Source organism: Cloeon dipterum, chromosome 3, assembly GCF_949628265.1.
Source record: "Cloeon dipterum chromosome 3, ieCloDipt1.1, whole genome shotgun sequence".
Classification (NCBI taxonomy): domain Eukaryota; kingdom Metazoa; phylum Arthropoda; class Insecta; order Ephemeroptera; family Baetidae; genus Cloeon; species Cloeon dipterum.
The window spans coordinates 11,470,538-11,487,102 of record NC_088788.1 but is presented as its reverse complement, the minus strand read 5'-3'; the positions used below and the strand labels follow the sequence as shown (position 1 = coordinate 11,487,102).

Below are 16,565 nucleotides of genomic sequence, written 5' to 3'. Positions count from 1 at the left end.
TTCAAATCACCTCCATCTTCTCCTCCTTCGACCATTTTTGATGATGCTGACGAACTTGATCATGATTATGAGCAGCCTGAGCTTGATTCCTCAATTGTATCCACTGCAGACGAATCATTCACTGAAGAAGATCTGGAGAGCAACATGATAGGAATTAAATTTGTCATTGTGGACATTTGTCAGCTAGACACTTTGATGCAACATTGTTCTGTGTGTGCCAGCATAAATTCCGTTGAGCGCAAAAGAGTAGGCTCAGTGATTACATATCACACAAGGTGTTTTAAGCATGACCATCAATTTTCTTGGAGCACAACTCCGAAAGAAAAAAACACCCCCATTTTCAACATTCTCTTGGCTGCAGCTATTTTTTGCGCTGGAATTGGATACACAACTATTCGCAAAATGACAGACGCTATTGGACTCGCATTCTTCTCGCATCAAACGTTCTACAGCCATATCAATAACTTCACGGCCCCGATCTTGCGACACTCGTGGATTAGGATGAGAGAGGAAATTTTCAAAGATCTTCAAAGTAAAGATGACTTGGTTGTGTCCGGAGACGCACGCTTCGACTCCCCAGGACACAGCGCAAAATATGCCCTCTACTCGATTATGAGCAACTTCAACAACAAAATTATCGATTTCGTGCTGTGGCAAAAGGGATTTCTACCAGGGGAAATGGAGTCTAAATCTTGTGCTTACGTTTTCAATAGACTGGTAGAAAAGTTGGGAGTTGGTAAAGTCCGAATCTTCTGCACAGATCGGAATCCTTCAGTAGCAAAAATGATGCGAGAAAACTTCAAGGATGTCGAGCATGCTTTTGACGTAAGTAAACTAGCTGCAATATATAAGTAATATTCCACTTTTTAAATAGGTCTGGCATCTGGCCAAAGGGCTGAGGAAAAAACTAATAGCGGTGGCCAAAAAACACAAGCAAATTGAGGGATGGATAGAGGCCATAGTAAACCACATTTGGCATGTTAGCAGCACTTGTGGAGGAGATTCAGATACCCTATTAGAAAAATGGAATTCCATGCTTTATCACATTCGAGGAAAACATCAGTGGAAAGAAGGAAAAGAAACAAAAACCTGCGATCACAGGACATATGAGGATGAAAGTGAAGCGAAAATTGATTGGATTACTGATGAATCTGCCTTTGCAGCATTAAAAAAAGTTGAATTTAGCAAATAATTATTTTCAGTTACTAAAATTTTTAAATCAACAGGTTACTCACAATACGCGATTTTTGAACCAACTGAAACACTGCAAACACTTCGTCCACACCGGAAACTTGGAAAGCTTCCATAATGTCATTCTTGTGTACGCATCAAAGAGAGTCCATTTTTTTTACGAGAACATGCTTCTCAAGACCATTCTTGCGGTCTTGGACCACAACCATAACACCGGAAGGGCTTCGGTTGGAACAAAAACTACGTTCTCAAAACTGAGAAAGACCTATCAGTTGGAAACAAAATACGAGGAAAAGTGTAATGAGTGGAGGGCAAATTTATTGGAGGAGATTGAAAAGTATGCAAAGAGCCCAGGTCTTCTAGGAACAGAAGAGGAGGAAATTCTGATTCTGTCCCCCCCGCATGATGTCCCTAGGAATATCAACAGTGTCCCACTTCCATCCCGTGAGGAACTTGAACTCCGAAGGAACATCAGAATGAGAGCCGCAGAACATCAAATTGAATAAAAAGTTTTCTTTATATAAGAAAGGCATTGCATCTAAAAACAACCTATTTTATTCAAACTAAACCTTCCACTACACCAAAAAAAATATTTAAAACCGGTAGATAATGAAGTTTCATATTAGAAACACACCAAGGCCTGACTCACCAGACAGACAGGCATCAGTCTATGCCAATCCTGTTGCCTCAACTGCTCATTGACTAAATTTGGTCCAGACGCAACTCTTGTGGCTAGTCGAACAACAGTCAGCTGCATCAAAAATGGCCTAAAATTGAAAATAAATCAAATAAATGGTTACAACCACTGTCAACCCTGACTCACCTGACAGGCAGGCATCAGTCTATGCCAATCCTGTTGCCTCAACTGCTCATTGACTAAATTTGGTCCAGACGCAACTCTTTTGGCTAGTCGGAACAGTCAGTCAGCTGCATCAAAAATGGCCTAAAATTGAAAATAAATCAAATAAATGGTTACAACCACTGTCAACCCTGACTCACCTGACAGGCAGGCATCAGTCTATGCCAATCCTGTTGCCTCAACTGCTCATTGACTAAATTTGGTCCAGACGCAACTCTTTTGGCTAGTCGAACAACAGTCAGTCAGATCAAAAATGGCCTAAAATTGAAAATAAATCAAATAAATGGTTACAACCACTGTCAACCCTGACTCACCTGACAGGCAGGCATCAGTCTATGCCAATCCTGTTGCCTCAACTGCTCATTGACTAAATTTGGTCCAGACGCAACTCTTGTGGCTAGTCGAACAACAGTCAGCTGCATCAAAAATGGCCTAAAATTGAAAATAAATCAAATAAATGGTTACAACCACTGTCAACCCTGACTCACCTGACAGGCAGGCATCAGTCTATGCCAATCCTGTTGCCTCAACTGCTCATTGACTAAATTTGGTCCAGACGCAACTCTTTTGGCTAGTCGAACAACAGTCAGTCAGATCAAAAATGGCCTAAAATTGAAAATAAATCAAATAAATGGTTACAACCACTGTCAACCCTGACTCACCTGACAGGCAGGCATCAGTCTATGCCAATCCTGTTGCCTCAACTGCTCATTGACTAAATTTGGTCCAGACGCAACTCTTGTGGCTAGTCGAACAACAGTCAGTCAGATCAAAAATGGCCTAAAATTGAAAATAAATCAAATAAATGGTTACAACCACTGTCAACCCTGACTCACCTGACAGGCAGGCATCAGTCTATGCCAATCCTGTTGCCTCAACTGCTCATTGACTAAATTTGGTCCAGACGCAACTCTTTTGGCTAGTCGAACAGTCAGTCAGCTGCATCAAAAATGGCCTAAAATTGAAAATAAATCAAATAAATGGTTACAACCACTGTCAACCCTGACTCACCTGACAGGCAGGCATCAGTCTATGCCAATCCTGTTGCCTCAACTGCTCATTGACTAAATTTGGTCCAGACGCAACTCTTTTGGCTAGTCGGAACAGTCAGTCAGCTGCATCAAAAATGGCCTAAAATTGAAAATAAATCAAATAAATGGTTACAACCACTGTCAACCCTGACTCACCTGACAGGCAGGCATCAGTCTATGCCAATCCTGTTGCCTCAACTGCTCATTGACTAAATTTGGTCCAGACGCAACTCTTTTGGCTAGTCGAACAACAGTCAGTCAGATCAAAAATGGCCTAAAATTGAAAATAAATCAAATAAATGGTTACAACCACTGTCAACCCTGACTCACCTGACAGGCAGGCATCAGTCTATGCCAATCCTGTTGCCTCAACTGCTCATTGACTAAATTTGGTCCAGACGCAACTCTTGTGGCTAGTCGAACAACAGTCAGCTGCATCAAAAATGGCCTAAAATTGAAAATAAATCAAATAAATGGTTACAACCACTGTCAACCCTGACTCACCTGACAGGCAGGCATCAGTCTATGCCAATCCTGTTGCCTCAACTGCTCATTGACTAAATTTGGTCCAGACGCAACTCTTTTGGCTAGTCGAACAACAGTCAGTCAGATCAAAAATGGCCTAAAATTGAAAATAAATCAAATAAATGGTTACAACCACTGTCAACCCTGACTCACCTGACAGGCAGGCATCAGTCTATGCCAATCCTGTTGCCTCAACTGCTCATTGACTAAATTTGGTCCAGACGCAACTCTTGTGGCTAGTCGAACAACAGTCAGCCAGATCAAAAATGGCCTAAAATTGAAAATAAATCAAATAAATGGTTACAACCACTGTCACCCCTGACTCACCTGACAGGCAGGCATCAGTCTATGCCAATCCTGTTGCCTCAACTGCTCATTGACTAAATTTGGTCCAGACGCAACTCTTTTGGCTAGTCGAACAGTCAGTCAGCTGCATCAAAAATGGCCTAAAATTGAAAATAAATCAAATAAATGGTTACAACCACTGTCAACCCTGACTCACCTGACAGGCAGGCATCAGTCTATGCCAATCCTGTTGCCTCAACTGCTCATTGACTAAATTTGGTCCAGACGCAACTCTTTTGGCTAGTCGGAACAGTCAGTCAGCTGCATCAAAAATGGCCTAAAATTGAAAATAAATCAAATAAATGGTTACAACCACTGTCAACCCTGACTCACCTGACAGGCAGGCATCAGTCTATGCCAATCCTGTTGCCTCAACTGCTCATTGACTAAATTTGGTCCAGACGCAACTCTTTTGGCTAGTCGAACAACAGTCAGCCAGATCAAAAATGGCCTAAAATTGAAAATAAATCAAATAAATGGTTACAACCACTGTCACCCCTGACTCACCTGACAGGCACGCACCATTCCATGCAAATCCTGGTGCAACAACCGCCCATGGACTCAATTCTCTTCTGGCAGAACACTTGTCGCTGGTCGAACAAAGAGCTCGTCCAGCGTCATTTACCATTTCTGGGCTGCTCTTGGACACGTGCAGCTTCAGACCAGGCTGTCCACGCATTGCTGATTCTGAAATTACTCGGACAATAAACGATTTTCTCCAAAACTTGTTTTGGCGTCACACACCTGCCAGCAAGAAAACACGCTCCAGATTCGAGTCTGACATTTATTTCAGCTAGAAAGGCACCGCTTGACCTCAAAATGTTCTTCACACGTTGTTTGTTGAGTTTCTTGATGTCCAAATTCTTTCTGCGTCGAAAAATCTTTACGGTATTGACGTTGTTTACTTTTTCCACTTTTTCATACTCACGAAACGACTTATAGTGAAACATGTGGTACCGATTATTTGGCTTTTAGGTGTCTGATGCGACCCAATTTACGTGTTTTTATATTTTTAATGAGAATATCGGTGCACAGAATGTCTTTTTGAACTAGAAGAAAACTCTTAGAACTGTTAAAACGCTGTTGTTGACGTGAATGTGCTACCGTGTAACCACGGGGAGCGCGCAGTCGTTCGGCGGCCATGTTGCGAGAACGTTAACACCTCTTTTAACACTCGCTGCGGCGCCAATTTCAAAAAGGTACATATTTTATTTTGCTTTTTTGAACATTTTTTCGATGCATGATGCATTTTTAAGATATGTCATTCGATTCTACTTGTCCTAATCTATATTATTGTGAAGAGAAATGGTACAAATTTGCCAATTGGTTTAAATATACTTAATTTTATCTGTTTTTTTTAAGTTCATAATAGTTATAAAGTCTCACGTAAAATGATCATTGCTGAAAATTACCTTTCATGAACAATGTAGTTTGGGGTTTAAAAGTTTAATTTTTTTAATAATTAAAAAACAACCAAAAAATATTTTAAACTTTACGCTTTTTGTCAAAAAATAAAAATATAACTTAAATATAAAAAATGTAATAAAATATTTTAACTGCCTTTCAAAATTGGAAATTTTGTTTAGTAATTTTGTTATTAAAATACTTCTTTATCAAAAAATTCACTCTAAATTAACAGTGGTTAAATCTTTAAGTATTTTTTACGCCATGTTAAGATTTGGCTGTTGGAGGCCAAGTATTACAAGAACTCGTGGATAAATTAAGCGTAACCAACGTTTGGCAACTGCTTTGCTCCTCTCACACCAACAATAGAATTCGGTGCGTGACCTTGGTGCATTCTTTCTCGCATTACTATACGAGTGACGATCAATCATCACTTTCTATTGATAAGAGGTCAAATAATGTCCTTTGATATAATTTTTGCTAGGGTTATTCCCAGATAACGATGTCAAGCGTGAAAATATAATGTTTTGAATGAGATTGTTTACTTTCTACTCGCAGCACCAGCAAACCAACGTTGCCCGTGGTCAATTGTTAAATTCACGCACAAAAAAAAATGCTGCTGAGAGCTAGTTTGCCCGCATGACGGAGTGAAACTCGACTCCAGATCAAAGCCGTTTTTGACTTTATTCTTTGAGCACAGGAAGCAACACTTTTCTAAGCCCAAAAGCCAAACAGGACGACGGCGACTGCGTTGAGCCGCGGAAATAATCTCGAGGCACGTTTTCTTTGTGGAAAGAGCATTCCAGGCATGCGTGAGTCGCGTCCTCGCTGCAAAAGTGACACACGCACTCGAACTGGAGCTGCCCAGATACGCTGCGCTGGACCACGAGAGATAAAGGTACTCAAGGCCAGGCTCGACAAAGAACCTAATTTAATGCGAGCCACAATGAGGAATAAAAAAGGGCCGAATTATTTAAAGCGGAGAAGGCGACTGCGCCAGAATGCACCAGCTCTGGTGACTGACAGCTTTTCTCATGGGTCGCCTCATTTGGGATAAAAAAATTAAAATTCTTTAAAACGAAGATGCAAGCGGAGCTGCAATGTTTGAACCAGTGACTGAAGTGGACAAAAAATGTTTGATATGCCTCTCAGTGTTTGACTTACTCACCTTTAAGAAGTGTCTCAGCATCTTATTACAATATATAATCGTCTTGAAATAATTTCTTAATTGCGTGTTACCTCATCCAAAGTCACTTAAAGACTATTCCTAGTTGGAGTGAAAGATAGTGCTGCTTGAAAATCAAGTGTTAACAGTATTCCAAAGTTCAATATCCCCCATTCCTTCAACAAATTTAAGCTTATTATCCTTTGGTCAACAACGGACATAGTTCGGTGTCTTTAGCGCATAAAGACGATTGAGGAAACCTTTTCTCTTTCGATTCTTTCTTTTCGACTATTCAGACTAAACAATTTGGAACAAAAAGCGGCTTCCCGTTCCTTCCATCTCTGTCATTAGCCTTCAACCTCGCCACGAGACGGAAAACAATTCATTCTTCTCTCACAAAGTCTCTTTTCCACGCTCGACGCTATTAATAATTAATTTTCGTAAGGCAGGCGCTCTGCTTGTAATTTCACAATTATCTTGATAGACGCCGCGCATCCTGTGTTCGAATAATACTCGTACAAAAAAGGACCGGGGCGTATGCATTTTCGGAGTTTTCTCGCTTTTTATTCTCTCTTCCTGCATTGTTTTAATACAAACATCTGTCCAGCAGCGTGAACGGAGGAATTCGGCTCAATAATGAGTCAATTTGCATGCTGCCGGGCTTCGCTTCGGAGGCAGGAAGTAGTGCTTTGATTTTGCGCAGGATCAGAGGAGAACGAACATTCTCTCACGGCGGGTAGTGTTCTTTTGACAAAATAAAAATCGCATTCCGAGTAAAGAAAGGCTTAATTAGTTGTTCTCCAAGGCTAATTATTGTTTTGTCTCTATCACAAGTTGCTTAATAACAGGACCCTGCGCGTCAGAGCGCGTGCTAACTTGGGCATACTCTGATAATTACAGTGAATTAGAGAAGGATATTTACCAATGAAATCAGACAGAAAGACGGAATTGTATTTGAGGAAGAATTCGTGGTGAAACTGTGATGCAAACTGTCTGAAGAACAAAGAAGTGAGCCTAACATTTTTGCAATGCATCAGGCGAACGACTCAAGCCGAACTAATGGCGAAAATTAGATTTAATTGCTAAGGATTAAACTATCAGGAAGATCGCAAGGAATAGCCTCTAAAATACCTAAAATATGTTTGAATCTAAATAGATAACAACAAAAAATAAAACAAATCGGAGAAAATTCCACAGTTGGAGGAAATTTTTTCCCATTATTTGTTTGTGCGGTCAGGAGTTAAAATTTAATAAAATTTTCAAGGAGATCAATAACAGAATCAATTGGAACTCGTAACTGGTTAAATCTGAAATATCAATAGAAATTCGAAATCTTCAAATAAAGCCTATTTTTCATTCGATTCGTCCTATGAAAACAAAATAACGAAGAAATTTAATAGTATATAATTTGATTTGATTAAAAATCAATTTTTTCATAGATATGGATAATGCTTTTTTATCTCTAACAATTAGAGAAAAGATATTTTCAAAATCATTTCACTCAAAGAGCACCACGAACTAATTGTAAGAGCTGCGTCTACAAAATGTTTCAGTCACCTTGACACTGCATTGTGTGAAAACCCCTTTGGTATAATCGACACCAATATTAAGCTTCTGTGCACCGCGGGAGAATGTCTCGAGTCAGCGGCCACAAGAGGGAAATCTTAGACGCCGAAACAAACTGGCTGGCGGTTAAGTCGCGAATTCCTGATGCATCGGCATTGTGTGCGATCGCGTTGTCTCAAATGGAAATGAAAAAATAGCTGCGCTCAGGTGATGATTTCCCATCACAAGGGAATATCCTGCGTTCAAATTACCGAGTCTCGTGCAAACTGTGGGAAATCACGAAGGCGGCCCGCGCGTCGCATGCAAATCATGAATGAAAATTCATAAATCAGCGAGGGTAATAAAACGCTTTGCTTTCGGTTTTGTATTCAATTCAGGCCGAAGAAGCACAAATTGGCACGAGCAGGCAGCAAAATCGGCACATATTTTTTTTCTGCGAGTGAATCAATTTTGGAAGCATAATGAAACTGATGGTAAGTAATCGCATAAAAAGTGGAATTTAAATCAAACCCGGTCGATGAAGCAGAATTCCTGCCGAATTTCTTTATAATTGGATGGCAGTGTTTTTCATGAATTGTTTTAGCAGGGAAAATCACTTCAAAAGGTACCGATATTGTTTCTTTGTTTTTAAATTAAATTTTAATCAATTAAAGCCATTTTAAAAATTTCAAATATTTTATTGTTTTTTGCCTGGCAACATAAATATAAAAAATTAGAAGAGAATTTTAATTTAAATTCACCTGTTGTGGAATTGTTGCTACCGGCGTCGACCAGCAGGCTGGTGAGCACATGAGGACACTCTTTCTCGAGGGCATAGCATAGCTCCCTGAAGGCAGTCACCCCCTTCTGAGCGAGCACCCTGACGAATACGTCGCACCTTTGGTTGGCGTCAGTGTGGCTGTTGACAGCTTGCTCCTCGTCCACGGACAACACACCCTCTTTCACCAACAACCCGACGATTTTGGTCGACTCGAGTTCCCGCGAAATCAGTTCTCTGTTCCTGTCGAGAAGGCGAGACACAGCATCCATCCCGGCCATGATGACATGCTTCACTAAACTCGCCCGACAGGCCGCCGAGTAAAAACAACTCGGCTGAAATCACGCTTTGTTATTATGGCTGGCTTCTTTCTTCCTTCTCAAGGTCTCGCCGAGAGATCTCGGCGGCAGGTGCACCTCTCGGCGGTGTCCGGTCACTGCGATGGCCTTACTCGTCCGGCAAGTCCACTTTCATTGATCGAAACCCGCGCCGGTCAAGATTTAGAGAGAAATCACCACAAATTATCCCGAATGCCCCGAGTCTGAACAACGAATAAATAAAGCGTTCGCGGCTCCAGGCTCCTTGGCTCAGCACGCATTCAAGTTTTTCTCACGATTCGGCGGTGTGTGGGAGTGGGAGGAAGTGGGAATATGGAGGGGGAAGATGGTAAACAAAGTGCGCTCGAAAACCACCAACCAATCACACACAATCTTGTTAGAGATGCGCATGAACGTGTTTTAACTCTTTAACGCTTTACTGCGCAGTGAGCATGATTTGCGAGGTTTCTTTCGAAAGCTGTGTTTGGAAACAAGGGAAACAAACAACACAGAAATCATAATTCGTCTTCTAATTTTATAGCGATCAAGGTAAGGGTTTAAGGGGCTTAAGATCAATTTAAACAGTTGACAGTGGAACAGAGCAGGAATTTAAAATTTCAATTTTTCTTGCAGGGCAAACTAACTCCTATTTTATTTGATCATACACGTCGAATTAATTGCACGGAAGCAAGAGCATGGCGCCGGCAAAGGAGTTTCGAGACGACACTGACGCTGAAACTGAAAGTATGAATATTTTCCCAACACTAATTAAATTGCAATGTTAATTGATATCCATAAATTATCATCAGGTGGTAACGAGTCCAGCGATTCAAGCGGATCCAGTGACAGTAGCCGCAGCGCATCTCCAGCTGCTCCGGAAAATCAGCGTCGTGCCGGTTCTTCTGCAGCAAGCTCGCCAAAGGGAGATAAAAGGTATTAAAAAGCTTATATTTTAACTAACTGGTAGTAATTAAATTAAAACAATTTCAGTGGCTCATCTGCCAATAGCAGTCCGCGAAATAACTCCGGATCAGACGGAGAAAAGAGTAGAGCCTCATCACCTGTCGGCTCCGGTCCAGGCAGTGCTGCTGGAAGCGGAAGCCCGCAGAGTGGAAGGAATAGTAGAGCTACGAGCAAGACTGGAAGTGGCTCGCACAGAAGCCGAAGTGGCAGTGACGCGAGCAAAAGAAGCGGAAGTGCGGGAAGCCAGAGGAGTGGAAGCGCAGGCAGCAGAAGAAGCGGTAGCGGAAGCCCAGCCAGCAAGAAAAGTGGAAGTGGCCGCAGCAGGAGTGGAAGTGCTGCGAGCCAAAGAAGCAGAAGCGGCAGTGCCGCGAGCAGAAAGAGCGGCAGCAGATCAAGAAGTGGCTCTGCCAAAAGTGGGTCTGCCAGGTCCCGCAGTGGATCGGCAAGGTCAAGATCTGCGAGCGGATCCCGGAGATCAGGAAGTGGTTCTAGGAGGTCTAGGAGCGGCTCTAGAAAGTCAAGAAGTGGTTCCAGAGGATCGAGAAGTGGAAGCGCACAGTCAGGTTCTAGGAAGTCCAGGAGTAGAAGTGGCTCAAGGGCAAGTGGCAGTCCCAAATCTCGTGGGTCCAGAAGTGGAAGCGCTAAAAGCAACGAATCTGGAAAGAAGGCTAGGTAATTTGCACTCTTCGTAAAATTTTTGTTTTGTTATTATTAAATTTTGCAGTAAGAGGAAAAGGGCGGTGCTGAGTGACAGTGGTTCTGACGCGGAAACAACCAAGAGACAAGAAAAGGCAGGTTCTAGCAGCGAGGAAAATGATGGTAATATTTAAATCTAGAATTAGTTGAAAAGGTGTTCAATTTGAATTACAGCTACTGCTGCCGAACTTTTTGGAGATGCTGATGACATAAGCTCTGAGGAAGAAGGTGGCAAAGCTGCTGAAAAAGTAAAACGAAGCGATGACGAGGAGGAAGATGAGCAGCAACAGAAGCAAACAAGGAGTCCTGCTGCTAGTGATGCTGAACAAGAAGATCGAGAAGCTGTAGCAGATAATGTAAGCTTTGTTTCTCTTGCAAATCTGTTAATATGTGTTCTGAAGACAATTCCCATTAATAAATTTTCAGATATAGTTTAAATATAAATAGATAGAAATTAAAATACATATCCTAAATTGAACATTAATATATTTTTCTCCACGTTAAATTTTAGGATGGAGAGGAGAGAAGAGAGGAAGAAGAAGAGCAAGAGCAGCCTCCACCTGAAACTGTAATTGAGGTGGACATTCCGAAAATCACAACAGATTTAGGACGTGAAATCCACTTTGTCAAACTGCCCAACTTCTTGTCAGTTGAAACGAGGCCTTTCGATCCCCAAACTTATGAAGATGAAATTGATGAGGAAGAAACGCTTGACGAGGAAGGAAGAGCTAGGTATGGATTGGTCGCTCACCAAACTTTCCAAAATATTCACACTTTCTTCACAGGCTAAAATTGAAGGTAGAAAACACAATCCGGTGGCGAGATTATTTTGCGGACGATGGTTCCGTGCAGAAAGAGAGCAATGCTCGGTTTGTCCGATGGTCAGATGGCAGCATGTCCCTTCACTTAGGTTCTGAAATCTTTGATGTCTACAGACAACCTCTGCAGGTAATTAACCAATCATGCCTTTTATTGCAAATAATTTTAACCATCTTTGTTATTAGGGTGACCACAACCATCTGTTCATCCGGCAAGGAACTGGTCTCCAAGGCCAAGCAGTCTTCCGCACAAAGCTCAGCTTCCGCCCTCACTCCACCGAGTCGTTCACGCATCGTAAGATGACTCTTTCCCTGGCCGACAGGTCGCAGAAAACTGCGGGCATCAAGGTGCTTTCCACTGTGGGCATGGACCCTGATGCTCACAGGGTGGAAATGATCAAGGTTGGTTAAATTTCAGTTTTTTATACTATCAAAGTTATGGTTCATAAATAATTGATTGTGCAACTTAAAGAAAGAGGAAGAGCGATTGCGAGCTACAGTGCGCCGCGAGAGCAAGCAAAAGAGAATTCGGGAAAGGGGAACAAGCCGAGGACTCAGTGCCAACTACTTGGAGCCTGATCATGACGATGGATCTGACGACGAAAACGCCATTTCTCTCTCAGCTATCAAGAAAAAATACAAGCAAGGAGCTAAAGGTAAATTTATCATGACAGTTAATTGATTCCCTCTGTTAATTGGCCATTTTTCTTCCGCAGAGAGGCATAATATCTACTCTTCAGATGATGACGATTCAGATATTGAAACTAGGAAAGGACCAAAAGCAACCCGTGCCAAAGCACTGCAAGATTCAGATGAGGAAGAAGGGGGCAAAGGGAGTGGCTCTGGAGGATCTGGCGATTCTGGGTCTGGAGATGACTCAGACTCTGACTAAATTTTGTTTTGCAATTTCACTTAAATAAAAAGCTTTGTATAGAATTAATTATACTAATGAACTAAAACTTTTTATTCTAAAATCTAACATTGCCATCTGTGTAAACATGGCGCCACATTTTTAATTCATTTTTCACTGGCGCGGATGAAGGATATTTTTTCCGCAAATTCGTTGCGCAAATTTTGCGTTTTCGATTAGGGCTGCCAATCTCTAGGCTTCTACCGGATTTCGCATTACTTGAAGCGGAGTGTCTGGGTCGGTTTTTTGAAAATTTGGAAAATTTAACACGGGAGGTGTATAGTGATCTGCAATTTTTTGGTCTCAAAATTAAACATGGGCTAATGGCAAATCTCCGATTTTTAGCTCTGGTTATCTGGCATCCCTACTGTTGATGTCATGCGAATATTTCATCCGCCGCGAGTTCTCTTAAGTTCCCTTCTTTGGCAAAATCGATGAGTGGTTGAAGTCGCGACCGCTAGGTGGTTTTCGCATGGCTTATTTTGGTGCGTAAAGGGCCGTATGCAAGGCGGGTAAGCTAAGGAGCTGGAGGAGGGGGACGAGGAAGGCGAGAGGAGCGGAGCAAGGCAACTGACTCTTCAATAACACCCAGCAGCAACTTCTTGCTCCAAGACGGGCTGCAGGCCGACGATTATTTAATAATACCTATTAATTTGGTGATTAAATAATTGCTCACAGCCACCCCCGCTCACCGCAACCCTCTGTCAAGCCGGTAAGTTAGCATTTCGGCCGAAATTCGGCGCGTCTCCTTCAAGAAAAATTTTCCGAGTGTTTGTTTTTGTGATTGATGGCATGCTCGGCCGAAGGTTGTGATGCTGAGAATGTGGTTTGCGAGGAAATCACGCGCACGAGTCATCCTCTCGCGCGCATTCTGTCAATTTTTCCTCGACGGCTTTGGTAATATTGCCAAAAAGTCACCCTTGGGAGTCGATCGAGTCGGGGGAGGGGGTGCAGTGCGCAATTAAAATCATCTGATGAGACACTGTAGACAGTTTGCGTGAAAGGCAGGAGGGGTGGGTTGTGTCTCAGAGGGGATTGCGCACACCTGTCTTCTTTTTTACGCCAACCGCCTCCGGATATTCGCGAAATTTCGAGTAATAACTGGCAGTGTCTCTTCGCACCTTACACCAAACTTTCGGCTGCATTATTTCTCAACAACTGCAGTTTTAACGTTCATAACTCAATCGTTTAAGTTCCGCAACAACTGGCAGTGAAGTGAGTCGAGTCTAATTGATAGGCCAAGGACGGACAAGTCTGGCGAGAAGGAACTTTCCTTTGTGTAAGTCAAGCATGAAGGTGTGAACTGTATGGAAATTGTGATTGTTTCGATACACATACAATCATAATTCGCTCGCGCCTGGCGATTTTGCATGCTCGTTATTCACACCGAGGCGTTATTTTTACCCGCCAATAAAAAAACATTCAACTGTCGCCTTTTCAGTTAACCAGTTGAGCCGAGGAAATTCAAGTGTGCCCGGAATTAAAATTCTCATTGGAACGGACAGATTTGCGTCTCATTTGACGCCTTCCTGTTTGGTGTTTTCCTTTTATGAAAATGACTCAGGAAGGTCATCGTGCGGCACATTCATGACAATTCTTCTCTGTCCCGTTTTGTAATTTCCTGTTTGGACCTTCTTGTATGCGGGGAATTTTTCCACAGATAAATATGTTTTTTGCCGTTCTGTTTAGTTATTATCGCAGTGACATTCTTACAAAGACGACTGACGATATAGTTGCAATATTAAAGTTATTATCTCCCACAATATATCGATGCTTAAAAATTGTCGGGATTTTTTTTTTATTTTCTGCTATCTCATCGTCAGCTGAGAAAATGATGAAACGTTTAAAACTTAGTGAAATTTGTGGAAGTTGCATTGCAAACTCAAAGAACATATTACATTTTTGAGGCTTCAACTAAACAGCTTAAAATGCTTGGACTACACAAAAAATAATGCTAAATAACTGCAACCAACAATTAATTTTGCAAGAAATTAATTTAAATCATAAAACACTGCTCTACTATATTTTGAAATAACGTACTTCCTACTTGCTCCGGTCACTTTTCCGGTGGCGTGATAAAAAGTGCGAACTCAGCTCCACACTAGCTTACGTTTTCATTGCAAATCGTGCTGATACATCTCTTGAAAAGCACAACAAAGTCATTTGCGTACTTCCTGCGTGATAAAAGCATGATGTATCACACACGCTATTCACTTTCGAGCCGGCGTTTTCTCATCTGAGAAGTGCACACATCTCTCTGCTTCCTTCCGCTGGGCGCCAAAATTTTCGTCGCAAAGCGAGAGTGTTCTCTTTATTGCAGTGAGTCGGAGTCGGGCAAGGAAAGAGCAATCAGTTTTATTGCCCATCCGAGGATAATCGCGCGCGCCTGTCCGGATGCACGCGATTCGGCAAGAAAACTGCTCTTTGTTGCCTCCGATTGGCAGTGCAATAAACAATGAATGAAAACGAAAATCAATCCGCGGCACAGTTCTCGGCTGGCTGCATCCAGGAGAAAGACGAAAGCGAAATGCAAGAAGCGACTGTGTGAAGGCGTGCTTTGCGTATTCAATTACGCTGCTGGCACTATGCAGCTTGACACAAAGGTGACTGACATAACAGAGAAATCGGATCATGCCACTCACCCTTTCGTAACGAGTAACGAGCCGATACACAAAACGCGAGTACAATCCGGCCAGGTGGACCGCTGAGTTGACGAGAAGCCAGAAAGCTGAGCTCAGAGTGAGTTAGGCGAAATTGATACCTCGCTGTTTTATTCGCTCTCAATAATTATTAAAGGAGTGGCGAATAATTCCTTACAATACTCGATGTCCTAATTTAGGGTTGGAACTGGAGCACGTAATTATAATGTAATTACATCCAAATCTAAATTTTAATAAAAAAATCACGAGACGTTATTTAGAAGAGAACCTTGATTTATTATTTATTAAAAAAATATATATTCAAAGTGATACACTTTTTACACGACTCTTTTCAATAATGAAACAATGCGTAGAGGATGCGATCAATTTGAAGGGGGAGGCGAAACGAGTGCACTAAAATTAAAATGTTCATCCAACGGAAAGTTGATCATTTTTGCTCGAGTTTGGTCGCGTTCGAGTGGGTAATGAACTTCCGCTCCGGCACTTGCAGCCGCGCGCGATTCATTTGCATTAAAGTGCATGTTGGTGCTGCCAATATCGCTCCCACGCAAGCAAACACCCCGCGATGTGCACTAAGCCGCTTGGTAGCGACGCGAGGGAGATGGTATCGCGATTTATTTGCAGCCGAGCCGAGTTCAACGAGCAATCCGCTAAACATTCAATGATGGGTTCATTTCGTGCAAGTGGGAAGCGGCCGACGACTTAAAATTAGAAATTGGCGCATTTCAGCAAGCGATCATTATTGCAGCTGTTTTGGGCTCCTGGCCAATTTACAGTGTTTGCTTCCAACGATGCGATTATTATCAACCTTGCGCAGCAATGGAAAATCAGGCCCGGACAAATGGGGATTTGAGTGCGGCATCACCGCAGCTCCTAAGAATAAAACCACGGCCAGATTCTCGTGCGAGATAAAATTTTCTCGGTCAATATTTTGCACCCAAAACTTTTTTTAAGAGTCATAAATTTCACAAAGTGGCATCACCTCTTTTGCTTTGAGAATTAGTGCGTTGAAATATTCGGCAAATCGAGTGTGCCAAACTTTTTATTCGTTCCTGGAAAGATCGGGACTCGGGACACGTTTCGTGCGGCGGAATTCAATTAAAAGTCTCGTGCTGACCGACGTGCGAAGAGAAAAAGCCTGTTTCTCTTTGTGAATAATCATTTTGGAGCTTAACCAAGAGTCGCAAAAATAACTCGCCGAACAAAAAGTTTTGCGGTTCAAGTACTCTGGCGGGCGCATCAACTCTTTTTCTCCCTGTGTCGAGAGTACGTGCGCTGAAATTTTCATCAGGCCGAATTGTTATTCCGGCAGGTATCGATTTTGCGGCGCAGCCTGATTGGTCTGTGCATCTCAACAC

At 42.2% G+C, this 16,565-nt stretch overlaps 4 protein-coding genes and 1 long non-coding RNA gene across 17 annotated transcripts in view; 3 read left to right on the top strand and 2 right to left on the bottom strand.

Moving 5' to 3' along the window:
- The window catches only part of LOC135938893 (tight junction protein ZO-1-like), a 58,585-nt gene extending 49,135 nt beyond the window's left edge, over positions 1–9,450 (bottom strand). For 7 of the 10 annotated variants that reach the window (XM_065482904.1, XM_065482907.1, XM_065482910.1 and 4 more), the window contains exon 1: positions 8,827–9,449. In XM_065482904.1, coding sequence (XP_065338976.1) covers positions 8,827–9,124 — 298 coding nt within the window. In that variant the 5' untranslated portion in view covers positions 9,125–9,449. Of the gene's footprint in view, positions 1–8,826 lie in introns of all 10 variants that reach the window. The other 3 variants (XM_065482906.1, XM_065482917.1, XM_065482913.1) reach the window with 2 other exon arrangements.
- On the top strand, positions 145–1,697 carry LOC135938896 (uncharacterized). Its single transcript, XM_065482921.1, has 3 exons — positions 145–825; positions 875–1,174; positions 1,227–1,697. The coding sequence occupies exons 1-3, from the start codon at positions 145–147 to the stop codon at positions 1,695–1,697; spliced, it is 1,452 nt and encodes a 483-aa protein (XP_065338993.1).
- On the bottom strand, positions 3,795–5,279 carry LOC135938899 (uncharacterized). 2 transcript variants are annotated; one of them, XR_010574701.1, is made up of 3 exons: positions 4,696–5,279; positions 4,459–4,638; positions 3,795–3,877 (listed from the first exon to the last, which is right to left on the bottom strand). It is a non-coding gene; the product is annotated as an uncharacterized LOC135938899 (long non-coding RNA). The 2 variants fall into 2 exon arrangements; XR_010574702.1 differs by lacking the exon at positions 3,795–3,877 and adding an exon at positions 4,354–4,402.
- Positions 9,451–9,568: 118 nt separating the features above from the next.
- Positions 9,569–12,586, top strand: Atu (Another transcription unit). The gene is made up of 11 exons (XM_065482920.1): positions 9,569–9,709; positions 9,794–9,904; positions 9,970–10,093; positions 10,151–10,795; positions 10,848–10,942; positions 10,994–11,175; positions 11,331–11,551; positions 11,605–11,767; positions 11,824–12,039; positions 12,110–12,293; positions 12,354–12,586. Exons 2-11 carry the CDS (start codon positions 9,856–9,858, stop codon positions 12,527–12,529), a joined length of 2,055 nt encoding a protein of 684 aa, XP_065338992.1. The 5' UTR covers positions 9,569–9,709; positions 9,794–9,855; the 3' UTR covers positions 12,530–12,586.
- A 513-nt stretch (positions 12,587–13,099) lies between these two features.
- Positions 13,100–16,565, top strand: part of LOC135940599 (dnaJ homolog subfamily B member 6-like) — a 28,250-nt gene continuing 24,784 nt past the window's right edge. Inside the window, exon 1 of one of the 3 annotated variants that reach the window (XM_065485550.1) lies at positions 13,100–13,259. The gene's annotated coding sequence lies outside the window, so the exon portion shown is untranslated. Of the gene's footprint in view, positions 13,260–13,654; positions 13,827–16,565 lie in introns of those variants that run through there. The other 2 variants (XM_065485556.1, XM_065485551.1) reach the window with 2 other exon arrangements.